The sequence below is a fragment of the Stenella coeruleoalba genome (assembly GCF_951394435.1).
Source record: "Stenella coeruleoalba genome assembly, chromosome: 9".
Classification (NCBI taxonomy): domain Eukaryota; kingdom Metazoa; phylum Chordata; class Mammalia; order Artiodactyla; family Delphinidae; genus Stenella; species Stenella coeruleoalba.
Window position 1 is genome coordinate 61,048,634 of NC_137155.1, and position 24,792 is coordinate 61,073,425.

At 43.8% G+C, this 24,792-nt stretch overlaps 1 protein-coding gene across 7 annotated transcripts in view; it reads right to left on the reverse strand.

The window, feature by feature from the left end:
* The window catches only part of PDE1C (phosphodiesterase 1C), a 586,532-nt gene that overhangs the window by 367,280 nt on the left and 194,460 nt on the right, over positions 1-24,792 (reverse strand). For 6 of the 7 annotated variants that reach the window (XM_079931073.1, XM_079931071.1, XM_079931072.1 and 3 more), the window contains one exon: positions 5,979-6,029. In XM_079931073.1, coding sequence (XP_079787199.1) covers positions 5,979-6,029 — 51 coding nt within the window. Of the gene's footprint in view, positions 1-5,978; positions 6,030-16,183; positions 16,316-24,792 lie in introns of those variants that run through there. The other variant, XM_079931075.1, reaches the window with a different exon arrangement.

Here is a 24,792-nt window from a genome sequence, read left to right on the forward strand (position 1 = left end):
CTTCATGGAGGAAAAGAAATAAGTTGAAAATAAAGGAGAGATGGTGAAGGCAAGGGTGTCAGCAAATACCAAAGCAACTAACATGATGGTCATACAGCTCTGCACGAGAGACTGGGAGGAGTGTATTTTTATTCCTAAGAGAGAAGTGGAAATAAAGGGTAAAGGATGGAGGACGGTGGATAGAGGAGGATCAAGGGGTGGTAGGCCAGGAGCTACATGGGCAGCGTGGTCTTTAAAACAATTACTGGCTGTGGGATGGGTGAAAGAACTGTTGAGAAGAGAACTATGACTTTAAATTGTCTGCACACAATTGCATATTGTGATCTCCCTTTCCCTAATCTTCAGTCAAGTCTTGCTTTGACCAATAGCCTCTGGTTACACGGGAAGAAGAGAAGAGGAAGGGGCTTTGGCCTGCATCTGAGTCTATGTCAGAGCAGATATGAAAAGAGCCAGAAGCATACAGAGGAACACAAACAAGAGAGGTAGGAGATCAGGGCCAGAAGAACACTAAGTCAATCCCAGATATTCACGGAAACACTGAGGTCTGCTCTGAACCTCCAAAGGGCACACAACAGTGATTTGAGCCTATTTAACTAGATGTCAATGGACTAAGAGCCTCCAGCTAACATCTGGGTTACATATTGTCCACAAGCTTCTAGAAGCTACTTATAGTATCACCAGCCATCCACTGGTGGACCAATGACTAACATATTGGGGACCAAGTGATATAGTGGACGTATTCAAAGACTTGATCAAACACATTCAAAAAAAGAAAAGCAGAGTGAGTTTCAGTTCCCCAAACACATAACATTCCAGTCCATCACTATGACCGTTACCATCAACCCTCACTAAGACAAGGTGAGTTTTCCATCACTGGATGGGTTCCTTCAGAGAGCTCATGACCCCCTAACAGGGATGTCACAAAGAGGATGAGTTTTACAGGAAGTAGTGAGGTTTGGACTAGATCATTTGCAAGTTCTGGTCTAACTTGAAATTTTTCAAATCTAAGATAATGGGTTGATATATCTGTTTACTGAACCAAGCAGATTTGCATGGCTGATAACGACTATATTTGATGAAAGGGATGGAGAAAGGGGGTAAGAACAAGCAGTGGGACCCTTGTGGTCAGGCAGATAAATCTTGGATGAACACAAATTAGGGAGTAACTCCCTGTGTTCTGAAACACAAACATGTCATGACAGAAACTAGAGCGTGACGGTACAGGTTACTGTGTGGAGGGTGATCTGAAGCTACAAGCAAGAAGCTAGGGGCCAACCAAGCAGTTCTTACAATGACCTTGTTGTGGAGTAGGAAAGGTCAGGGCCAGGTAGGAGATGATCTTAGAAAAAAGAGGATTAGATTCAAGAGATGATGCAGAGCAGTGCCAGTCACAAGGGAGGATTAGAGGGACCTTTAGATCATTTTCCCATAACCTCCATCAGCCCCCACAAACTCCTCCAATAAAAATAAGATAAAATAATAATAATATACTATTCTTTGACAAGGACAATTAACATTTGCTCTGTCTTATGTCTGTATGCAATTACATATTACAAGCAGTTATCGAAAACTGCTAGTTGTACTATTCTGTAATGTATAAACTAAATAAAACCATTGTACTGCTCTGCATGCTGCCTTTTACCTCTACCTCTATCTCTGCCACCACCATAACATAGTCCTTCCAACTACAGCAGTGGTTCTCAAATACTGGCATGCATCAGAATCACCACTAGAGTCTGTTAAAATACATATTGCTGAGACCCACCCTCAGGAGTTTCTGATTCAGCAGATCTGGCAAAGGGCTCAAATACTCATATCTCTAACAAGTTCCCAGGGTCCCCACTTTGAAGACCACTGAGCTGCATTGCTACCCCTAAGCCCCTAGAGCTGCCACTGCTGAAGGTAACTTTCTGCGGGAGCAAGTAGGAAATGAAGATGCTCGGTCTGTGAATACTACTGAGGTGGGACCTGGAGCTCTACAGAGGATCTGAACATTTTGGAAATAGTTACAGTTGTTAAAGACAAACCAGGAAATCTCCATATGTGCTTCCTACCCTGTCCTGGGCCCTTTATATGGCTCTAGCTCATAGTACACACCCCTGAGAACGTTGAACACCCAGCCAACAGCCACAGCCCATCACTGCTCATGGCATTTCTCAGCCTTTACTCCCACCCATTTTATCCTATCCTTGTTCTCATCATCCTGGTTCTGTAACCCATCCACCCCCAACTTGATGCTTGTGAGAAACCCTCCTTGCTGTGACAGTCAGTTTAGAAAAAATCTCTGGCTGGACTTGAGCGCTCCGTCAGACGTGATTTGAATTTGCCTTGGGGCTCCACAATGGCCATTACCGTGTAATAGGTACTAGGCTCACCCAGCACCTACCCTAGCTGTACATCCCCGCCTGCCCCTGCCCACCTCTGCCCAGGAAAGGGGATCATTCACCCAATCATACACCCAACATAAAAATACTAGGCGACCTCCCTTTGCTTTATCATCCATCCACCAAAACTACTCCAGCTCTTTTATAGGATAATCTATTTTCAACACTACCTGGATTATTACCTCCCAAAGCAAAAGAGGCCAAATTTGCAGGCATTACTAATTAGGCTCCATTTTCTTACTGCTTTTGACACCATTCTTTTCTTTTCAATCATTACTTATCCCAGGGGAGAAACTGTTCTTCCTCAATTAGGGAAGCAATCAAAACTCCAGGATGGAGCTGCCCAGCTACACAAGCTCTGGGGCCAACCCCTCCCTCAGGACAGTCTCTTCCAATTCCGTGCACTCCCTTCTCAAAAGGTGCTCTGTCCATTGCACTGCATGCAGCCTCTTTTAAGCCTTCTGGAGTAGAGATGTACACCCAAATCTGAGCTTTTCCTGCCACACTGTGGCCACGTCTGAACACTACACATGGCCTTTATTCCTTGAAGAGTGGTGTCGCTTCTTTTTTTTTTTCCCCCTACCTTTTCTACCTGTTAACCCACACACACTCCCCAAGCCTCAGCTAATCCTTTTCTCCTCCAGGAAGACTCCCTTGAACCCACCCCCAACGCAGGCCAGGTGAGGCCTCCCCATATAGCTCCCGTACCAATCTCTCGCATCTCCCTCCACAGACTGCACTGGGGCCACTTACTTGTCCAACTCTCCAACTCCCTGATTAGACTGTGAGCTCTTGGAAGACAAACTTACTCATCTGTGTGCCCCCAGGGCCTAGCAGAGAAAAATCTTCAATAAACACATGTAAAAGGAAGGGAGGGAGGAATGGAGGGAGGAAAGGAGGAGGGGAGGGAGGGAGAGAGGCAGGCGGGGAGAGGAAAATGACTCAGGGTAATAATATACGTAATGACAATCACCCACACTTACTGAGCTCTTACAGTGTGCAAACACTACGCTTTCTATTATTTACCTCAAGTAATCAGGGCCAATATCCACCTCAGCTGCCCCCGCCCCACCCAGTGACTGGCCTATCAGGGCCTCCTGCACCCTCCTTCACATCAGCCAGGGCCAACATCTGTCCTGATTGGTCGGTGACCACGTCACATGTTTTTAAGCATTTTAGCACTCATTCCTGCTTAGAGTAATTAAGTTACCTGCCCAAGTTCACACAGAATTCAGAATTCCTGGACTCAGAACCCAAACCCAGGCCTGACACCAGAGCCCATGTCCCTCGTGGCTTCTGAGGACCCTCACGTTAGTACATGGGAGCCCCCTGAGGGAGGCCTGGATCCAGAGGGATCCGGGAGTGTGTGTGCTGGCAGTGGGAGAGCCTGCCCTGTCCACGAAGTTAGGATAAGGAGGAGTGGGGGCAGCTGCAGGCCGGGTAGCAGTTCACTCAGTCTTCATTCAACAGGCAGCTGTTCCTGCACCAGGCACAGTCAATACATGCTCAACCAGGGGTCCGTTGGCCTCCAGGAGCCTACTGTCTAATGGGAGACAGATATACACATAAAACAGACCTCTCTAGAGAGGAGGGCTCTCTGGGGCTGGCGCTGGAGGGCAGCCTCCCAGCATCCCAGACATCTGGACGAGCAGGAGTCCCGGCCCCAGGGCCAACAGTCCCAATGTCAGGAGCCCAGTGTCAGGGGGCTCCAGGAGCTCGTCCCCTGACTGGGGTCTGGAGCTGGGCTGGGAGGTCCAGTTCTTCACCACACAGCTCTGGTCCCCTGAGGCCACCTCCAGCTCCAGGAGGAGGGGGAGATGCTGGCCAAGTAGGACACCCTTCAAAGGCTTCCCCAGAATCAGCGTCCACTCCATGGGCTAGCACAAAGACCCCTCTTAGCCTGACCCCGGGCTGCCTCTCCAGCCAGTTTCCCTAATGTGCGAGGCTCCTCTGTGCCCATGTGTTCTCTCTGCCTGGGACATGCTTCCCACACCTTCCTCAACAGCACCTTCAACACTCAAGGGTGTTGAACTCGCAGCACCCTTCAACACTCAAGGCAAGCATGATGAGCCTCTAAACGGCAGAAACTCCCATGGGGGTGCAGCCTGCACAGCGTGGTCGGATTACCACCCCAGCTTATTAATTTGCCTGACTACTGCTCAGGAGACGAAGAAATAAAGAGACTGAAAGCATATTCATCATCCTCACTGAGCTGTGGGATGAAATACTTATTTTGGAAATAATGATTCCAGGTAGGAGGGCAGTGAAAAGGGGGGCCTGTGAGAAGCAAGTGTTTTATTACACAGTTTCTAAAATGTGAGCACTTAATGCTCTTTCATTATCACATATTATTACGGTTCTATAAAAATCGTTTTTAGGAATCAATCCCGAAGTTCTAAAGCCCCCTCCCCAAAAAGAGCTAGAAGGCAGAATTTGGAAGAAGCCCTATAAACAGAGAAACGATACTTCAGACTCTACGTGTTAAGACTTATGTTGGCAGAATCCACACACAAGACTTTGTCCGCCCTATGTGAATGCAGTGACTCTCACGCCATCACTTCAAAAGATGGTAAGCTTTTTATAAAAGAGAGAAGATGGGTATGAGTTTCCTATTTTTGAGATGGGAAAACTGAGGCTCGGAAAGCATAAGTGAAATTCCTTTAAGTGAAAGTAGTGACGGCGCTGGAAAGAAAAATCCATCTATTTTGATTTACAGTTCCACTATTTCTCCACTGGACGCTCAGCCCATTTGGGGAGCATCTCCACCCAACCCTACTCAATCTCCCTTGGTATTTCCACTCCCTTCATTGGGATCTGGGTTTTCATCCCAGGGGTTGCATTAACTTGCAAATGTATTACTGGCTGATCACTCTGGCACAGAAAACATCAAGAGGCTTTTGGCCCTTGCTCACCCATTGGGATGAAGACCTGGAGACAAAGGAGTCAAGTGAAATTGATGGGGAGCTCCTAGGCCCTTACAAACATCCCCGTGCCAAAGGAGAACCAGTTACAGATTCCATCTGAGCTTCAAAATATCACCAAACTGAGGAAAAGCCAGTGGAGCCAGCCCTTAAGTCCACATGGGGAGGTGACGATGCTTCCACACATGAAACGGACCTTGACAACTACAAGCATTTCATAGACTCTTCTGCACTCATTCTTCAGAAAAAGCCCACCCCACGGCAAGGTACTCTGAGGGGATTCTCCAGTGCAGTGTTTCTCAAACTCAACTGTGCACAGGAATCTGGGGATTTGTTGAAATCCAGACCCTGATTCAGTAGGTCTGGGGTGAGCCTGGGGCTCTGCATTTCTAAAAAGCCACCAGGCAATGTCGATTCTGCTGCTCCCAGGTCCACACTTCGAATAGCAAAGCCCCAGGACACGGTTTGATAAACCACAATTCTAAGGACTGAAAAGGCAACAGCAATGAATAACTCACTGGCGGTGGGGCTCAAATGGAGTAATAACCCACCGAAGACATTTCCTATATTACTCTTCTACTAGCAGTGTTTTACTGACACCTGGCAGGGTGAACCACACAGGCAAAAAGGCTCTGAAGGAGCCCAGGAAAGGAGTGAAACAAGATTTACTCACGGGAGAAGCAGGCAAGTGGTCTGGCAGTCTTATCTCCGGCTTCATTTGCAACTGGAAAAAAAAACAGAAGATACAATTAAGAGCAAGGCACATGTGTCCGTAGAATATGCCCAACCTACAGCTAATCCTCTGGATGATTCACTATTACACTGTTTTTGAGAGTCTTTGTAAGAGGATAAAAGCAACTTCACTCCCTCTCTTTCTATATTTCCAGTGCTGCTCTCAATGTCTAAACGAGGTCAAGAGCCTTAATCATTCTGATTAGAAAAGTGAATTAAGCTGGAGACGACCTAAACAATACCTAGTTTACTAGGCTTACAGGAGTTAACTGGCTTGCATGCACTGAGTAAGAGGCGTGCACACCAGGCTTCAAAGCCAGCGCACATCCTTCTGCTTTAAGCTTCCTCTCACCGGGATGTCCTTCAGCACACAAATGCTCCCCAAGCACCTGACATCAGTCTGATTTTCTTGGTCCATGGTGCAAAGCAAGGCAGGGATTTCAGAAGATAGTAAGGTTGGTTATTGTTAAGAAGGACATTTAAATTTAGAGTCTAACAAATAGGAGGATCGAGAAAATTGTCCGGAGAGCTGCCCTAGAAAACCGTACCCCTAACGCTTCTCAGCAGGGTCGTTCACCCTCCTCTGAAAAGCCTCTGTATAATTTATCATCTTGATAGGGTCATAATTACCATCCCCTATATTTACGAACACCATCTTCATGGATAAAAAAGATATCAATTGTTAAATTGAAACACAAGTTTCATCCCCTTTAAATATCACTTTTAATGCCCATAATGACTATAACCTTGGGTGTTTTGTAGATATTCGTGATCAACTTGAATGAACATTCAGAGCAATCAACTGTAAAAACCTGTTCATTTTAGTTTAGGAAAGAACATCCAATACATATGCAGAATAAAGGAGATTGCCAATGTAATCATTAAAATCATTCTCATCTATGAGAATTTGCAGTACAGGACAAAAGAAATAACTACTTCAGAAATGTATTACATCATGTTGCAAAGAATGGAAGGAGTCAAAAAATTCCTTTCACCCTTTCAAAGGAGTGAAAAATTTTTAATTTACCATAATTTTTTTAATTAATGAATTTAATCTCAGTCTACCTTGTGCTTCGGTCATTTGCATTGCCCCACTGTCTGCACTCTGTATGTATTACAAACAAGACATTCTACAAAACAACCAGCAGGGGGAGGTAACATTGCATCCTGCTCCCATTATCTCTCACACCCCAGCATTTTGGAAAGAAAGAGAGACAGAAATGGAGAGTGGAAGACAGAGAGGGAGGGCGGGAGAACGGAGCAAGACCTAGTTCGCTATTGACGTGAGTTTCCTGGCCTTGAGTTCAAATCGTTTCCTCTTTGGACACTACAGATCTCTAAAGAAAGAAATAGAGCAAGGTTATGTTTGCTGCAGAAACTGACGGGCTGCTTTTAAAGTAGGAATATGAAGACCATCGCCATTGCTGAGAACACCAGCAAGCACTAAAATGTTCAGCTTGGAGAGCGCGTGTTTTCCCTGAGGGAAGAAGGAGGGGTGGTCGCGACACCGTCACAGTTTCACATGCCGCCATGGCTGCTTCCTCACCCACAGGCTTTTTCCTCCCCTCCCGCCACCCTATCCAAGGGTGGGAATTGCTGACCCAGATCCAAGTCACGCCAGGAGAGGCAGGAATCAAGATCTAGGCCAGTGAGAGTTGTCTCTACCCAGAAGGAATTTGAACCCTGCTAGCAGCATTATTTTCCTAAATGCAGACCCAGTGCCCCAAGGTCTCCCATGATGTCCCAACATCTACAAGATGCAATCCAGCTAACCTGACCTAGTACTGAAAACCTGGCACCACCTAGTCTTCTCAGCTCACTGTACTTCCCAGCGCTTCCTTCAGGGCCCAGCCACACACTCTAAATGGACAAACACGCCCTACATACACTCTGTCCTCCTTGCTACTGCTCCTTTGCCCCCTCCCCTCTACACACCCCTCCCCACTGCTTCACTCCTGCTCATCCTTTAAGATTGAGAAGGAGCCGTTCATTTCTGAAAAGCTCCCCTGGCTTCCAGCACGGCTTCTGCAGTCCACAGACCTCTGCCCGTGCTCCGCACTCCCCGCGCACACCAGTGCTTCTCAAGCTTCAGTGGTGAGACCGGCAATGCCCCGCGCAGGCACCAGAGTTACCAGGAAGGTTTGTTAAAATAAACTGCAGGGTTTTTTAAAATGTAAGTTCTGATTCAGTGGGTCTGGGATGGGGCCCGAGAGTTTGCATGTCTAACAAGTTTCCAGGTGATACTGAGAATGCACGTCTGGGGAAACCATATTTTGAGAACAGCTGCTCTAAACTATAAATTACCCCACCTGAGACAAGGATCATAACTTTTCATCTTTTTGTTTCCAATCTTTCAAACAGTGACTGGCACGCAGAATAATGCATTCCTCAATATTTTTAGAACTGAATGAAGTAGACTGAAATTCATACCAGTGCCACAGATGGCTCCGTAGAGAGAGCTCTCAGATTGGCTTCCAGAGGACTCTAAAAAGCCCCAGGTGTGTTCTGCTTGGCCCCTACAATGTCTTTCATTTTTAAACAATTAGTTGTCTGCATTTAAAAATCAAGGGGTTTCAAATATAAATGCAGATTGTCAGCTTCTCTCAATAACTGACTAACTATCCAGACCCATGGGCCAGCAATGGGTCACCACTGAGACGCCCCCTATGGGTGAGTCCAGCTCCTGGACGTTCGGGAGGCAGCTCTTTGCTGACTGGCGTGGGCTTTCTATACCCTTGGCGTGGGTTCAGAAGGCAGGTGAAGACAGGACCTCTTAAAGGTCTTAAAGAAGGAAACTAAGACTCAACAGAGACCAGCACTACAAGGAGTGGTTGTGGCCAAGCTTGCTAAGCCCCTCTGTTCCCAGCCCACAAACTGCCCCGACATGTTCGATGGTCCACCAGCACAATGCTGGCCGGCTCAGACACACGGGGGCTTCTTGACCAGCAGAGGGGCTTTCCTACACTGCTGTTTGCCTTTTATTTTAAAAAAATATCTAGCAAGCTTCGACAATGAAGTAGATGTTCCATTTATCAAGTGCAATTAGAGCTTGAATTTGGCAAGATCTCATAAAAATGATTCTGTAGATTTAAGGAAAGTTAACCATTTAAGGAAAGTTATTATGTAGATTTACCGAAAGATGTGTTGGGTATAACACGTAGACCGGTATGTATTACTAATTCCATTGGTGCTGAACTGTATATCTTGGCTGCGTGTGTGTTTAGCCAGAAAGAAATGAGCGGAAGGATGTGCACCAGATATAGTATCAGTTATTTCTTCCATGTGCTGGCATTTGGGGAGATTATCAGCCTTTTTTATACTTTTCTACATAAACCCAACAGTTGGATAAGCACATGCCATCCTTATAATCAGAAACAAATTTTTTATTAAAGGGGTAGAAAACAATTAACTGTTATATATAGTTTGGGTCATTATATATGTATGTATATTTATTTATATGAAACATATTTCAGATTCAGATTTCAGAGCAGTCTTGAATCACAGAATCCAAGGGACCTTCTATCTTTAGTCCAAGGGGACTCCCTATAAGTCTCAAGAAATGAATCACCCACTCGCCTCTCCAGGGGGTTCCACACTTCCTAGGTCAGTGGTTTGCAGCCCTGGCCACATGTAAGAACCACTAGAGAAGTTTTAAAAAATCCTGATGCCCAGACCAATTAAACAGGGCCTCAGCGGGCGGGACCCAAGCATCCACACTTTCCAAGTTCCCAGATAATTCCAATGAGCAGCTATGGCTGTGAAGCACTAACAAATGGTGTAACTTCAGACACCTTTATCAAAGCAACATTCAGGGAGGAAGATGCCTTCAGAAATAATTACCCCTATTCACTTCTTCTTTTCAGGAGGCTATCGTTTTGTCATTAAAATCCTGAACAGAGACGTGCCTCTGCTTTATGAAAAATTCAACAGTTAAGACTGCAAACATAACTATGGAGATCAATTAGTGGGCAACTCTTCACATTGTGAAGGGTTCTTTATAAAAGGATTCACCTCACATTGCCTCTAACCTTCAATACATGTGTACTGAGAGCCACCTGGGAGCTCAACACAGGACTAACCTCTGGGAGGATTGCAACAGTAGGTTTCATTCAGCTTTGACATACAAGCAAGTTAGGGAGGTAAACTATGTCTCTCAATCTGGGTTTATCCAAGTGTGTTCAGCTAGGGAACTGACTTTAAGATAATGATGATATGACACAGATTCCTTGGTCCCATTCCAGACCCACTGAAATGGAATCCTGCAAGGGAAGACAAGATTCTAGAATTTAAACAACTGCTACTTAATGTCTGAGAAGCAGCATTCTAAATGAAGTGTGCCCCTGGTATGTTTGCTTTATGTTCCCCCCCACCGCCACCCCGGCAGAAAATTGGCCAGAAACAAATCTTAAAGATTCTCCAAAGGAGACCAGTGGGGAGAGGCAGGTGAGACAGGATGGTGAGAAAGGAAGTTAACTCAAGAGCAATGAGCATCCCAACCCCAACTGAGTCACAAACATTCCAGGCCATCAGAAAAAGATGGGGAGGGTGGTCCAAACAGTCATAGTGGTGGCATGGGCAGGTACACACTGCTTTGTAACCAAAACTAGCACCAAAAACACTGCCACCCTTGTTTTGAAAACCCTGGCACCTGGGGGAGCATAAATGCAGCTGGGGTGCTGGGTGCCAGGGCAAACACACAACGAGAAAGCTGTTCACAGGAGAGCCTTGCTTCCTGCAAGGAAATCTACCTGGCATGCTGGCTGGCTGCTGTTCTGCCACTAGCTCTGGGGCTTGCCAGGGACCCCCTCCAGGTGAGGTCCTTTGGGAAGCCTGCTGGCTGGAAAACCACACACAAGGGACTTCAGAGAAGAGGGTGTTGGAATGAGGTTCCAGGCACCCTCCTAGTTTCTGTAGAAGGTGAAGCTCGGCATTGCTCACAGATGCTTGGCCTCACCTCACCTTGCCTTCCACTTGCAAAGACCCAAGCAAGGAAAACCGAATGGAATACTGGGGAGAAAGAGACTCCGTCCAAGATCGAGTGACAGCTTACCTAGCTGTCACCTGCTAATTAAGGTGTTCCATGACCACCTTATTAAGATCGCAGCTCCCGACTCCCCTTCTCCCTCTGCCTCATCCCCCTTCCCTGCACAATTCCTCCTGGAAGCACTTATCACCTTCTCATATGCTCTGTTCTTCATTCACTGGGTTTACTGCGTTTTGCTTCCACTACAGTCTAATCCCCACACAAGCACAGATTCTCTGCCAATGAAAAAACTACTATATTCCTAATGCCTAAATGCCTGGCACAGTATTGAATCAATGACCAACATCCTACCATGCAGAGTGTGATGGGGGCCAAGAACTGGAAGCAGAATAAGAAGATGGTACAAGGACATTAACACCCACTGAGCATTTAAATGTTCTATAAGTATTCGTTCTGGGGACTCGCTGGTGGTCCAGTGGCTAAGAGTCTGCGCTCCCAACACAGGGGGCCCGGGTTCGATCTCTGGTCAGGGAACTAGATCTGGCATGCTGCAACCAAAGATCCCACAAGCCGCAATGAAGATCCCGCACATAGCAACGAAGGTCCCACATGCCACAACTAAGACCCGGCACATCCAAATAAATAAATAAATAAATAATTTTTTTAGAAATTTGTTTTTATTTTTGGCTGTGTTGGATCTTCGTTGCTGCGCACTGGCATTCTCTAGTTGCGGCGAGCGGGGGCTACTCTTCATTGAGGTGCATGGGCTTCTCACTGCAGTGGCTTCTCTTGTTGGGGAGCATGGGCTCTAGGCGCACGGGCTTCAGTAGTCGTGACTCGCGGGCTCTAGAGCGCAGGCTCAGCAGTTGTGGCGCACGGGCTTAGTTGCTCCATGGCATGTGTGATCTTCCCAGGCCAGGGATCAAACTCGTGTCCCCTGCATTGGCAGGTGGATTCTTAACCACTGTGCCACCAGGGAAGCCCGATAAATATGTTTTTTTTTTAAGTATCCATTCTGTCCTTCAGGAATACTTATAAAACATTGACTAAATTGCAGATAAAGCCCTGAACAATCAGTCATGGTCCCTGCCTTCACACTGAGTAAGACTGTCATTCCCATTTGATAGACAGGGCATTGGAACTCAGAAAAGTCAGGTAACTTTTCCAAGACCACAAAGTTGTGTGTCAGAATTCCCAATCAAGGTATGCCTGGCTCCAAAGCCCAGGTTCTTTCCATTTAGCCTCTTTGCCTTCCAAGAAAGGTAGGCAGATAAGAGCTGTGCTCCAGAGAGAGCTACCCCTAGAGAAAAGTCACACTAAGTCCTGACCCTCTACTCCATGGCTCTAGCCCCAGTGAGAGCCATGTACCAGCCTACAGAGATTGGGGGAGGTCACCTGCCTGGGGATTTCATACCTGGCACAAGACCAGGAGGTGGTCAGCAGAGAGGGGCCCTTTTGTGAGATGGTCACAGGGGCCAGGACGCACAATAACAGGATCCAGAAGAGGAAGAATCTAGTTACAAAGAGAGGAGCTTCATTGCCACATTCATGCCAGAACCCCAGCTACCAGGTGTCTCCCTAACCCTATTAAATCTTCCACAGTTAGAAAACAGTAACAAGGGAATAGGAACTAGAATCAAATCTTTGCGTGAAAACAGTACAACTCATAACACCAGCCCCCAGGAGGCAAGACCTATTCTCTTAACAGGGGAAGAAACTGACATTCCAAGAGATCAAGTGGCTTGTCCAAGATGAGACCAAGGCCAAGCATCAGGGTTGGAAATATCATTTCTTCCAGCTCCAAGTCCAGCATTCTCAGAGAAGGGAATGTACGCCATCTCTTTAACTCCCTTGTAGTGGTCTGTCAAGGGTAAAAGTAAAGGGCTTGGTTTCCTTTGCCCCCATTGGGTTTGATAAATATTGATGCTTGACAGCCCCAGGATATGTTTTAAACATAAACATATACAACTCTGATTGGCAATGGCTGAGCAGAGTACTGTGTTAGGGAGCCTTCTGACACTGAGTCTGAGTTTAGCAAGATGTGTCTGTGATACACTACCAAAGCCTGTCATGGGCGGGATGGGGAGAGGCTGGAGGGAGAAGGTAGGATGGGTATGTGGGAAAATCTCTGCCAGGCTGCATAGACCATAAAATAATAGGGTCAAAAAAATGGACAATTCACAGAGATAACTGAATTAATTAAATACTTATATAAAAATATATTACTTGACTTGCTTAAAATGAGAGCTGCTATATAACTAAGGACCAAACTAAGCACTGCTCCTTCATTACCTAATTTTATCTTCACAGCAACTCTCTGAGGTTATCACTATTATTTCCCTATTTTCCAGATATGGAAACTGAGTCTTTGAGAACTTAAGTAAATTCCCTGTGATGAAACAACTAGCGAATGGCAGATGTGGAAACTGAATCCAATAGCACCTTATTCCAGAGCCAGTGCTCTTAACCTGCATGCTACCCATCACACTTTTAGCATGTGAGTATCAGTACTGTTTGACAAGCCTTACTTTCGAGAAACCCAGCCCTGGCAGGAGAACCCCTTGCCTCCCCTCCACTGAGCCTCAGGTCAGAAGCACCACACAGGGAGGCACTCTGTTCTCCTGCTCCATCAACAGAACAGAGCTCTGAAGTCCAACTGGACTGTGTGCCCCAGAGACATAAAAGGCCTCGCCACCCCTCAGCCTGTTCCTTTCTCCACTTCATTATTCAGAAATGCTTAGTGTTGCCTCATTATACCTTTTGGGCCCATTTGCCTGTCAAATCGACTCCGAATCAGGCTGTTGCACAAAAGAAAATAAAACCTATTTGTAGTGATGACTCATCAGTGCTGATAATTTGAGAGTGGAAGGGATGGTGCACCTTCCGGGCCCTTCTCTCCTGGAGTAATGGGCAAATCCTTGCAGAGGGCAAGGTTTGCCTGCCAGAGGGCAGAGTGGCTCGCCAGCTCATTCAACCCAGGGTGCGATGAAATACAGACAGAAAGGAAAATCAAATAAGTCTTTGCCAACCTGAGAAGACAGCTTGGGAAACAGATTGCCCTTTGTGTTTTTTTTTAAATTAATTTGAAGGAATTGGGGTCATATGAAAAAGCTCATGTAATATATTTCTATCTTCCCTGGTCCTAATTGTATACATTTGTTTATTTATCTATATCCAACCTCATTCCACAAATTATACTTTATTTCTATTTTGCTCTGTACACCAATCCTTTATGTAACAAAGTGGGATATTAATAAAAGTGAATTTTACGTTTTTCAATCACTTCCTGGCTCCCTTTCCCTGGCCTCTCTTTCCAAGCTGCCAGGTTTCAGACTGACTTTCCATGGCTTCCAGTTACTCAGATCAAACAATCTATTAACCTCTACTGAGCACTCATTCCCTGAGCCCCTTCCTCCCCATGTCTTGCTGGACTCAAGGATGGATACAACTGGTCCTTGGGTGGGCAGGAGTCCACTGAGACCAGAGGCCTGGCACTGAGCTTCCTGACACAGATTACTGGAGTTATTGCAATACAAATTTATTACGGTACCTGGTATTTCTGCAGAAACCACCTGGCCAAGCTACCAGGTCCTGACCTCAGGAAGCCCGAGGCCAAGTTGGGGAAACATAAAATTAATACATGATATGATCTAAACTCTGCTGAATGCCAAATGAAGGGTCCTTGTTCACAGAAGGTAGAGACTGTGGTGGTCTGGAGTGAGGAGAACAGAAGGCTTCTAGGAGACCCGGGGCAGGTGAGAGCCAGGGAGGTGGAGAGGATGATGGGATCTGTTCCAGGGAGAGGGGAGAAGTGTGGTACATTCAAGGCCTGGGAGCAGACTGAGATGGACCAACCATACCCTAAATCTCTCCCTTTCTCAGGCAAGAAAAGCTTTTAATTGAGGGAGGGGGTAGTAAAAAGCAGAGACAAGAGCTCTCTCCTCTCTTGATACATTATAAAATGCCTCTCACTGCAACTCTGCCTTCTTTCCTATTCCCATCTACAAAAGTGTCGCATCTGCGGATGGACACGTGAATTTATCCAAGAGCAGATATGTCTAAACATGCTCTAAATTCAGGTGCTGGTACACCAGTCCAGAGTCAGCAGTCACTCCAAAGCACCACCACCCGACATGCACCCGGCTGCTTCCCAATGGTAACAGCCTGTGGGGCTCTGTCCAGCCCTCCTGGCTGATGCCCTGGTGACAACCACAGACCCCGGGCTGTACGACTGCTGGCCCACAACAAGGGTGACACCTGAGTGACCAAAGCAGTGCCCATACAGGGCCACCTTACTACTCTGGCCTCATTAAAACACCCCAGTTGAGCAAACCAGGACGGCTAACACTTAACAAGAATCAGAAATGAACAAGATTAAAATACAATATCAAGCCAGCTGTTCAAACTGTTAACTAATTAAGTCCAACCCAAATAAGGCAAAGGAAATAAGTACAGAGAAAAGGAAGGAAAAACCCTGTAATGTATTAAGCCTTACTTCATGCCAGGCACTGGCAAGAACTTTACACCCATAATTAATTTTTATTTAATTTTCACACCATCCCATGAGGTGAGTATTATTATTCCCATTTTCAGATAAGGAAACTGAGGCTTAGAAAAGTTAAATAACTTGCCCAAATCAGGTCTAGTAAATGGGAAAGCTGGAAGTGAACCCAGTTCTGTGAGCCCTTTTCTTTTCTCGACAGTTCACAGGACTGGAACTGGTTCAGCTCCACATGTCCTGCTTAGACCCCCTGCAACGTCCCAAACAAGGGCAGGTCCAGCTCATGTCTGGACTGCCCCTACAGATGGCAGCTCAGCCCCTGTGGAGCTAGGGCCCCCTTCACCTATAATTAGTTCTGCAACCTTAGCAAGGTCATCTTCATGATTATGGAATCCTTCTGAAGGTCTTCCTTCTGCCCTCACTGAACAAGCCTGATTCCCATTCCTCCTCAGGGTCCTCCCAACATTTGATGACAACGATCACGGCCTCAGCCCTTTGAGCCCCCTCTTCTCCAGACTGACAAGCCCCATCCACTCCTCATTTGACAAAAATATCCCAAGCCCTTTACCCACCAAAGTAAAATCACTTAAATCATTGCGAAAAGAAAAGAGAGATGTTTTTATTTTAAATAAGCCTCAGCAACCCACTGGTTAACACTCACTTCCACAATGATCTCCAGGCGAAGCCAAACCTCCACCGCCTCGGCCAAGCCTCTTTTTTGCTTGATTCTCAGGAGACACACAGGGCGCCTGGGAACCTTCTTCTGCGTTGTACATTCAGGAGCCATCCAAAGGGACTGAATTTTCCAGAAGGCTGCCTTCCAAAACACTGAATCTCAGACTTCCCCAGGCATGAAAACCACTTGGGGATCTTGTTAAAACTGCAGATTCTGTCTCAGTCGGTTTCGGGTGGGGCCTGTGATTCTGCATCTCAAACGAGCTCCCAGGTGGCGCTGATGGTACTGCTCCAGAAGCAAGGTGTTGAAGGACGTAACCCACCTTGAAAAGGCACAGCCAGAAACACTTTCTAAGAGCTCCCTGACAAGCCCCTGGTGGTTTTGAAAATGCACACTATTGAATTCAACGTCCAATTCCCTTGGTTTCTTTCAGCCATGCTGTGAGAAAGAACAGTTCCCAGCACGACTTTGAAACCTACTTGAGGATAGATGCTGAGAGGGTGTGCACGTGAGAAGGAGGGTCCAAGCAGAGAGGGCAAGGGAAACTCACCCCCCTCCACAGGCATTAAATAGAACAGCTGACCTAGAAGATCACTGCCCACCCTGGCCAAGCCACCAGCAGGGCACAAAGCCCGAAACAAACAAGGAGGTCCTCAGATCCGGGGTATGGGTCAACCACACAGCCACGACTAACCAGAGCTGCTCCATTTCTCTCCAAGCACCTCGCAGTAAGTTGAGCTCATGAGAGCCAATGTGCCGGACACGAGTGCAAGCACACCACACACACACACACACACACGCACACACACCCTAAACATTGCTCAGACATGCACTGCCAGCACTGTTACATCCAGCACCATAAATCTCCGCATCATTACCAGCTGCCTACAGGCTGAACAGATCAAATGCATCCAATAAATAAAACTAGCACACAAATATCTACTGTATAGCACAGAAAGACCCTGTAAATAAATGAATGTGGCTGAACACCAGAACACTTAATTCTGTTGGGGAAATGTGATATTGGCCTCTAAGATGGCTCCCAGTGAGCCTCACCTCCTAATGCTCACACCCTTGTGTGCTCCCTTCCCACACTGAGTCAGTAGTAACCCAGGGACCAACAAAATACTGGGGTAGGGATGGTGTATGACTTCCAAATCCTGGTCACAGAAACATTGCTACTCACACCTTGCTCTCCCTTGGATCCCTTCTCTGGGGAAACCAGGCAGCCATGCTGTGAAGACACTCAAGCAGCCCTGTGGAGAGGTCCACATGGTGAAGAGCTGAGGCCTCCCACCAAAAGCCAACGTCAACTTGCCAGTCATGTGAGTGGCCATATGGAAGCAGGTCCTCCAGGCCTAGTCAAGGCTTCAGATGAATGCAGCCCCAGCTGACATCTTGAATGTGACTTCATGAGAGACCCTGAGCCAAAACCCACCTAGCTAATCTGATTCTAGATTCTTGAGCCACAGAACTGTGTGAAATGATATGTGTTCATTGTTGCTTTCAGCTACTAAGCTACAGGGTAATTTGTTACTCAGCAATAGATAACTGATATGGGAAAGGACTGGAGAACTTTCAGAGAACAGGGCTTTGAAGAACAAGGAGGATTTCACCAGGCCCAGAAGAGACAAACACTGTATTTCCTGCAGGGGGGAAAAAATAAGGAAAGGCATGGAGAGTGCATGGGGATTGTGTGTTTGGGAAATGGGAGAGCATCTCAGATGGCCAGAGTGCAAGGTACCAGGAAAGATACTGAAAAGGTAGGTTGGGGCTGGGTCCTGACGGTCCTTGAATATTATACTAAAGGGTCTGAACTCTCTAGAGGTGGGAATAATAATTATTTACATCTTATAAGTGAAGCAATTGAAGCTCAGAAACGTTAAGGAATTTGTCCAAGGGCACCTGCCTTCTTTTTGTATCCTTGCGTGGATGAGAGACAGGGGTGGGTAAAGGAGGGCTAGCTCTCTTCCTCTTCATATAACGACACTAATTCCATCACGGGGGCTACACTCTCATGACCTAATTACCTCTCAAAGGCCCTACCTCCGAATACCATCACATTCATTGATTCATATCAATTGGGAGGGGGGCGGGGACAAAAGTAGCAGTCCTGAAACTGCTAAACAGCTAAACAGCATGATGGCCTTAAAAACCTCTAGAACCATGGAGACTCCCCCTGGACACCGAAGCTTAGGGAGCCAGCATGACCTGCTCGAAATCACTGAGCTGGTCCTTCCTGGCTCAACAGCGTTCACGAGATGACATTTTAGACATCATTGAACACAGTCACGGCCATCTTCCATGAAGCTGGCCCATCCATTCTCTGCTTGAGTCCCTGACACTGACCCAGCATACAGCTAGTTAGGAACCAGGCAGGAAGAAGATCCAGGACTCCAGGCTCCCAGGTTCCACACCTTGCACACAGCCCAGGAGGGAAGAGACTAGTGAGTTACCTGCAAACTGATGCTGGAAGAAGCTTTTATGTAACTCCTAGAAGAAGGGTCTAGTGACCACTAACAGTTCTCTCTGTATAGCTGTCTTCTAGTTTAGCACTCTTCCATTACACTTAGAGTCCAGTTTTTATAAAGTAGGAAGACCAGCTTATCTTTTCACAGGGGCAAAGTAAATCTTAAAGCCGGCATGTGGGGATAATTATTTAAAAGAGAAACACATTGAAAGAGTATGGGAAAGTTTAATATTTTCATGTTACTAACATAAACATGCACATAGGTGAAATAATAGTAAAAAACACCAGAGCCAACACCAGTTAGTAAACTGAAAGCAAAACTGTTTTCTATAATACAGCTTAAACAAATTCTGCTTATCACAGAGGTGTAAGAATAATATTAGAGAATCTATTAATGTTATAATTTAGCATACTAAGAAACTACAGAAGAAAACAAAATAATCATGTCCATAGATGTAGGAAGAGTCTTTGAAAAAAATCAAAGAATACTTATTCATGAATAAAAGAACAGAATAAACAACAAGGTCCTACTGTATAGCACAGGAAACTATATTCAATATCCTGAGATAAACCATAATGGAAAAAAGAATATAAAAAAGAATGTGTGTGTGTGTGTATATATATATATAACTGAGTCACTTTGCTGTACAGGAGAAATCAACACAACATTGTAAATCAACTATACTTCAATTTTTTTAATGAATAAAAGAACACAAACAAAAACAAAACAAAAATGATGATCCAGCAATTCCACTCCTAGGTATATACCCAAAAGGACTGAAAGCCAGGATTCAAAGTGATACTTGTATACCAATGTTCATAGTAGCATTATTTACAGTAGCCAAAAGATGTAAACAACCCAAATGTCCATCAACAGATGAATAAATAAACAAAATGTAGTACACCCATATTGTGAAACATTTTTCATTCATAAAAAGGAATGGGATTCTGATATTGATACATGCTACAACATGTATACACCTTGAAAGCATTATGCTAAGTAATATAAGCCAGACACAAAAGGACAAATGTTGTATGATTCTACTTATATGAGGCACCCAGAATGGGCAAATTCATAGAGATAAAGAGCAGAATAGAGGTTACCAGGGAGTGGGGGGAGCAGGGAATGGGGAGTTATTATATAATGGGTACAATTTCTGTTTGGGCTGATGAAAATGTTCTGGAAATAGATGGTGGTGATGGTTGTACAACACTGGGAATGTACTTAATGCCACTAAGTTATAAACTTAAAATGGTTAAAATGGTAAATTTTATGTTATGTAAATTTTACCATAATTTTTAAAAACCCAATAGTAGGAAAAGAAACAACACAATTAAAAACTGGGCAAAAACATAGCCACTTCACCAAAAAATATATACAGTAGGCTTAAAAAGCACATAAAAAGATGATCAACATGATTAGCCATTAGAGAAGTACAAATTAAAACCACTATGAGATATCACTACACACTTCTTAGGACAAATAAGATGGCTAAAATAAAAAACTTTGACAATATGAAGTGCTAGTGAAAGTGCAGAGCAACTGAAACTCTCAAACATGGTGAGAATGCAAACTGGTAGAGCCACTCTGGAAAATAACTTGGCACTTCCTTACAAAGTTACACATATACTTAAGTATTTATCTAAAGAAATGAAAATTTAGGCCACACAAAAACCTGTATACAAATGTTTATGACAGCTCTACTCATAATCATCAAAACCCAGAAACAACCCATATGCCCTTCAGCGAGTAAACAGACAGACTGTGGTACCTCCACGCAATGGGTTACTGCTCAGCCACACAACAAACTTCTGATATTTGCAACTTGGATGAATCTCACAGGCATTAGGCCAAATGAAAAAAGTCTCAAAGGTTATATACTGTAAGATTCCAATCATGTGTCATTCTTGAAAAGAATAAAATTATAGTGACAGAGAAGAGATTAGTGGTTGCCAAACCTTAGAGCTGGAGAGAGGGTTTAAAGAATAGCATGAGGGAGGTATTTGGGACGATAGAACTGTTCTATAAACTCACTGGCAGTGCTTATACAAATCTAAGCATAAGTTAAAATATTTAGAACCATACACCAGAAAAAATTCTATGTTAAAAAATAAAATTCAAAACAAAACAAAAATCTCTCAGCAAACTAAAATTATAAGGATACTTCCTTCATCTGATAAAAAGAACCTACCAGACAACTACAGAAAACTTCTCCTTAGTGGTGAGAAATGAGAAAGATTCTCTTTAAAGTCAGGAATGAAGTGAAGATGACCGTTATCACCACTTCTGCTCAACCAGAAGTCCTAACCAGCAGAGGTTATAATTTTCACCTAGGAAATCCAAGAGAATTCACAGGCAAATAATTAGAATTAACAAGAGAGTTAAGCAAAGTTGCTGGATTTAAGGTTAACAATAACAATCTATTTGCACTGGCTTCCTTTACACCAGCAATGTACAATTAGGAAGTGTAATTTTTCAAATGATATCCTCTACAACAGCAATAAAAATTTACAAAGTGCCAAGGAATAAATCTAGCTGAACAATCAAGATCATTATGGAGAAAATTATAAAATGTTATTAAAAGATATTAAAGAAGGCCAGATCTTTGCCATGTTCATGAATGGGAAGACTCAACAGCATAAAGATGTCAATTCTCTCCAAATAAAAGTATACGTTTTAACTGAGTAAGTATTCGTAAAGCATTTAGAACAGTGCCTGGCACATAATAAGTGATATATAACTGTTGTTAAACAAATAAATCAAAATTCCAACAAGGCTTTCCATGGAACTTGACAAGCTTGTTGTAAAAATTTTTAAGGCAGAACAATGGTCCAAAAATAGCCAAAGCAATCTTGAAGAACAGAGGTGGGAAGAAGGATAATTCTCATTCTATTAGACATTAGCACTTAATTATGAAGCCATTAAGAATGTTTTAATTAGCCCCGGAGCAGACACACAGCATAATGGAACAGAATAAAGAGTCCTGGAATATTTGTTATATGAAAACTTGATATATAAGAGAAAAAGCATTATAAATTAGTGGATGCTGTAACTGTTCATTACCCTTACTAGAGAAGAAATAAAGTCCTAATTCACACCATATACAACTTTCAACTCAAGGTAGAATAAAGACCTATATTTGAAAAGCAAAACTTCCAAAAGAAAGTATTATTTCCTCAGGGTAGGAAAAGATTTCTTAAGCAAGATGCAAAAATCACAAACCATAAAACAAAAGATTAAAAAGTAAACAATAAAGTGTTTTAAAACTTCTGTGTTTCAAAAGATTCCATAAATAAAGGGTACTATAAACCATGGAGTAGAATATATTTATAACAAATAACCAACAGAGTGCTAGTATCCAAAATACATAAAGAACTCTAATAAATCAATATAAAAGCAACAAATAATATAATTTTTAAAATTATATATGTTTATATAAACAGGCAACTCACAAAAGAGAAAACCAAAATAGTTAATAAATATAAAATGATGCTCAACTTCAATAATAATCAGGGAAATAAAAATTAACACAATGAGATATCACCAAATTAAGCATAGTGATAGTCTCTAGAGACAGGGAAAAATGAGGCCAGGAAGGGGTTCACAGAGGGCTATAACTATATGTGTAAATGTGACAGTTATTAGACCTATTCATAAATGTTTGAGTTCCCTCCTCCGAGTACACAGTAGGATTGCACTTCCCCACCCTGTTAAGCTAGGCAAGTATGTGTGATTTGCTTCTGCCAAGCAAGTGTATGCAGAGGTGTCACTCGTAGGTAGAAACCTTTGAGTCAGTATGCAATCTGTCATCTCTCTTTCCCTTTGCATGACTGACAACAATGCTCTCAGCCTGCACCCTGGACTGGGCCTCTGCCAGCCCATGAATGGACTTGCAAGATGACTGTTTATCTATTTGTTTGTCTTAAGCCACTTAAATGTGACAGCTGCTATGCTTTGTGACCACCTAGAGGAGTGGGTTGGGGAGGGTGGGAGGGAGATGCAAGAGGGAGGGGATATGGGGATATATGTATACGTATAGCTGACTCACTTTGTTATACAGCAGAAACTAACACACCATTGTAAAGCAATTATACTCCAATAAAGATGTTAAATAAATAAATAAATAAATAAAAATAAATGTGAGAACTGCTTGTTACAGCAGCATAAACTAGCTCCCTGATTTCATGCTCCCTGATTTCAAACTGTACTACAAAGTTATAGTAATCAAAACAGTATGGTAATATGGGGAGGGGAAGGGTAAGCTGTGACAAAGTGAGAGAGTGGCATGGACATATATACACTACCAAACGTAAAATAGATAGCTAGTGGGAAGCAGCCGCATACCACAGGGAGATCAGCTCAGTGCTTTGTGACCACCTAGAGGGGTGGGATAGGGAGGGTGGGAGGGAGGGAGACGCAAGAGGGAAGAGATATGGGAACATAGGTATATGTATAACTGATTCACCTTGTTATAAAGCAGAAATTAACACACCATTGTAAAGCAATTATACTCCAATAAAGATGTAAAAAAAAAAAAAAACAGTATGGTACTGGCACAAAAACAGACACAGATCAATGGAACAGAATAGACAGCCCAGAAAAAAACTCTTGCTTATAGGGTCAATTAATCTATAAAAAGGAGAACTGGGAGACTGGGATTGACATATATACTCTACTATGTATAAAATAAATAACTAATGAGAACCTTCTGTATAGCACAGGGAACTCTACTCAGTGCTCTGTGGTGACCTAAATGGGAAGGAAATCTAAAAAAGAGGGGATATATGTATACATATAACTGACTCACTTTGCTGTAGGGCAGAAAGTAACACAACATTGTAAAGCAACTATACTCCAATAAAAATTAATTTTTTTTTGTCTCCAAAAAGAGGTAAGAGTATATGATGGGGAAAAGACAGCCTCTTCAATAAATGGTGTTTCCTCTTCAATAAAAGTTGAGGTAACTCAACTTTTGCAACATGCAAAAGAATCAAACTGGAGTACTTTATCACATCATATACAAAAATAAACTCAAAATGGATTAAAGACTTTAATGTATTTGCAAATGATATATCCAATAAGGAGTTAATCCAAAATATACAAAGAATTCATACCACCCAACATCAAAAAAATAAACTTGATTAAAAAATGAGTAGAGGCCTTCCCTGGTGGCGCAGTGGTTGAGATGAGAAGAAAAGGGAACCCTTGTGCATTGTTGGTGAGAATGTAACTTGGTGCAGGCACTATGGAAAACAATAAGGAGGTTCCTCAAAAAATTATAAATAGGGCTGCCCTGGTGGCACAGTGGTTAAGAATCCGCCTGCCAATGCAGGCGACATGGGTTTGAGCCCTGGTCCAGGAAGATCCCACATGCCACAGAGCAACAAAGCCCATGTGCCACAACTATTGAGCCTGCGCTCTACAGCCCACGAGCCACAACTACTGAGGCTGCGAGCAACAACTACTGAAGCCCACGCATCTAGAGCCCATGCTCCACAACAAGAGAAGCCACCGCAATGAGATGCCCGCGCACCGCAACAGAGTAGCCCCCACTCACTGCAACTAGAGAAAGCCCGCGCGCAGCAACGAAGACCCAACACAGCCAAAAATAAAAATCAATAAAAGAAAAGAAAAAGAAAATTTGACTTAAAAAAAATTATAAATAGAACTACCATATGACCTAGCAATTTCACTTCTAGGTATTTACCCAAAGAAAACAAAAAACACTAATTTGAAAAGATATATGCACCCCAATGTTCACTGCAGCACTATTTACAATAGCCGAGATATGGGAGCAACTTCAGTGTCCATCAACAGATGAATGGATAAAGAAGATGTGGTATAGATATACAACAGAATATTATTCAGCCAACAAAAAAATGAAATCTTGCCATTTGTGACAACATGGATGGATCCAGAGTGTATTTTGCTAAGTGAAATAAGACAGAGAAAAACAAATACCATATGATTTCACTATTTGTGGAATCTAAAAAACAAAACAAACAAACAAAATGAAAATAGTCTCATAAATGCAGAGAACAAACATGAGGTTGCCAGAAGGGAGGGAGGTCAGGAATGGGTAGAAATTAGGTGAAGGGGATTAAGAGGTATAAACCTCCAGCT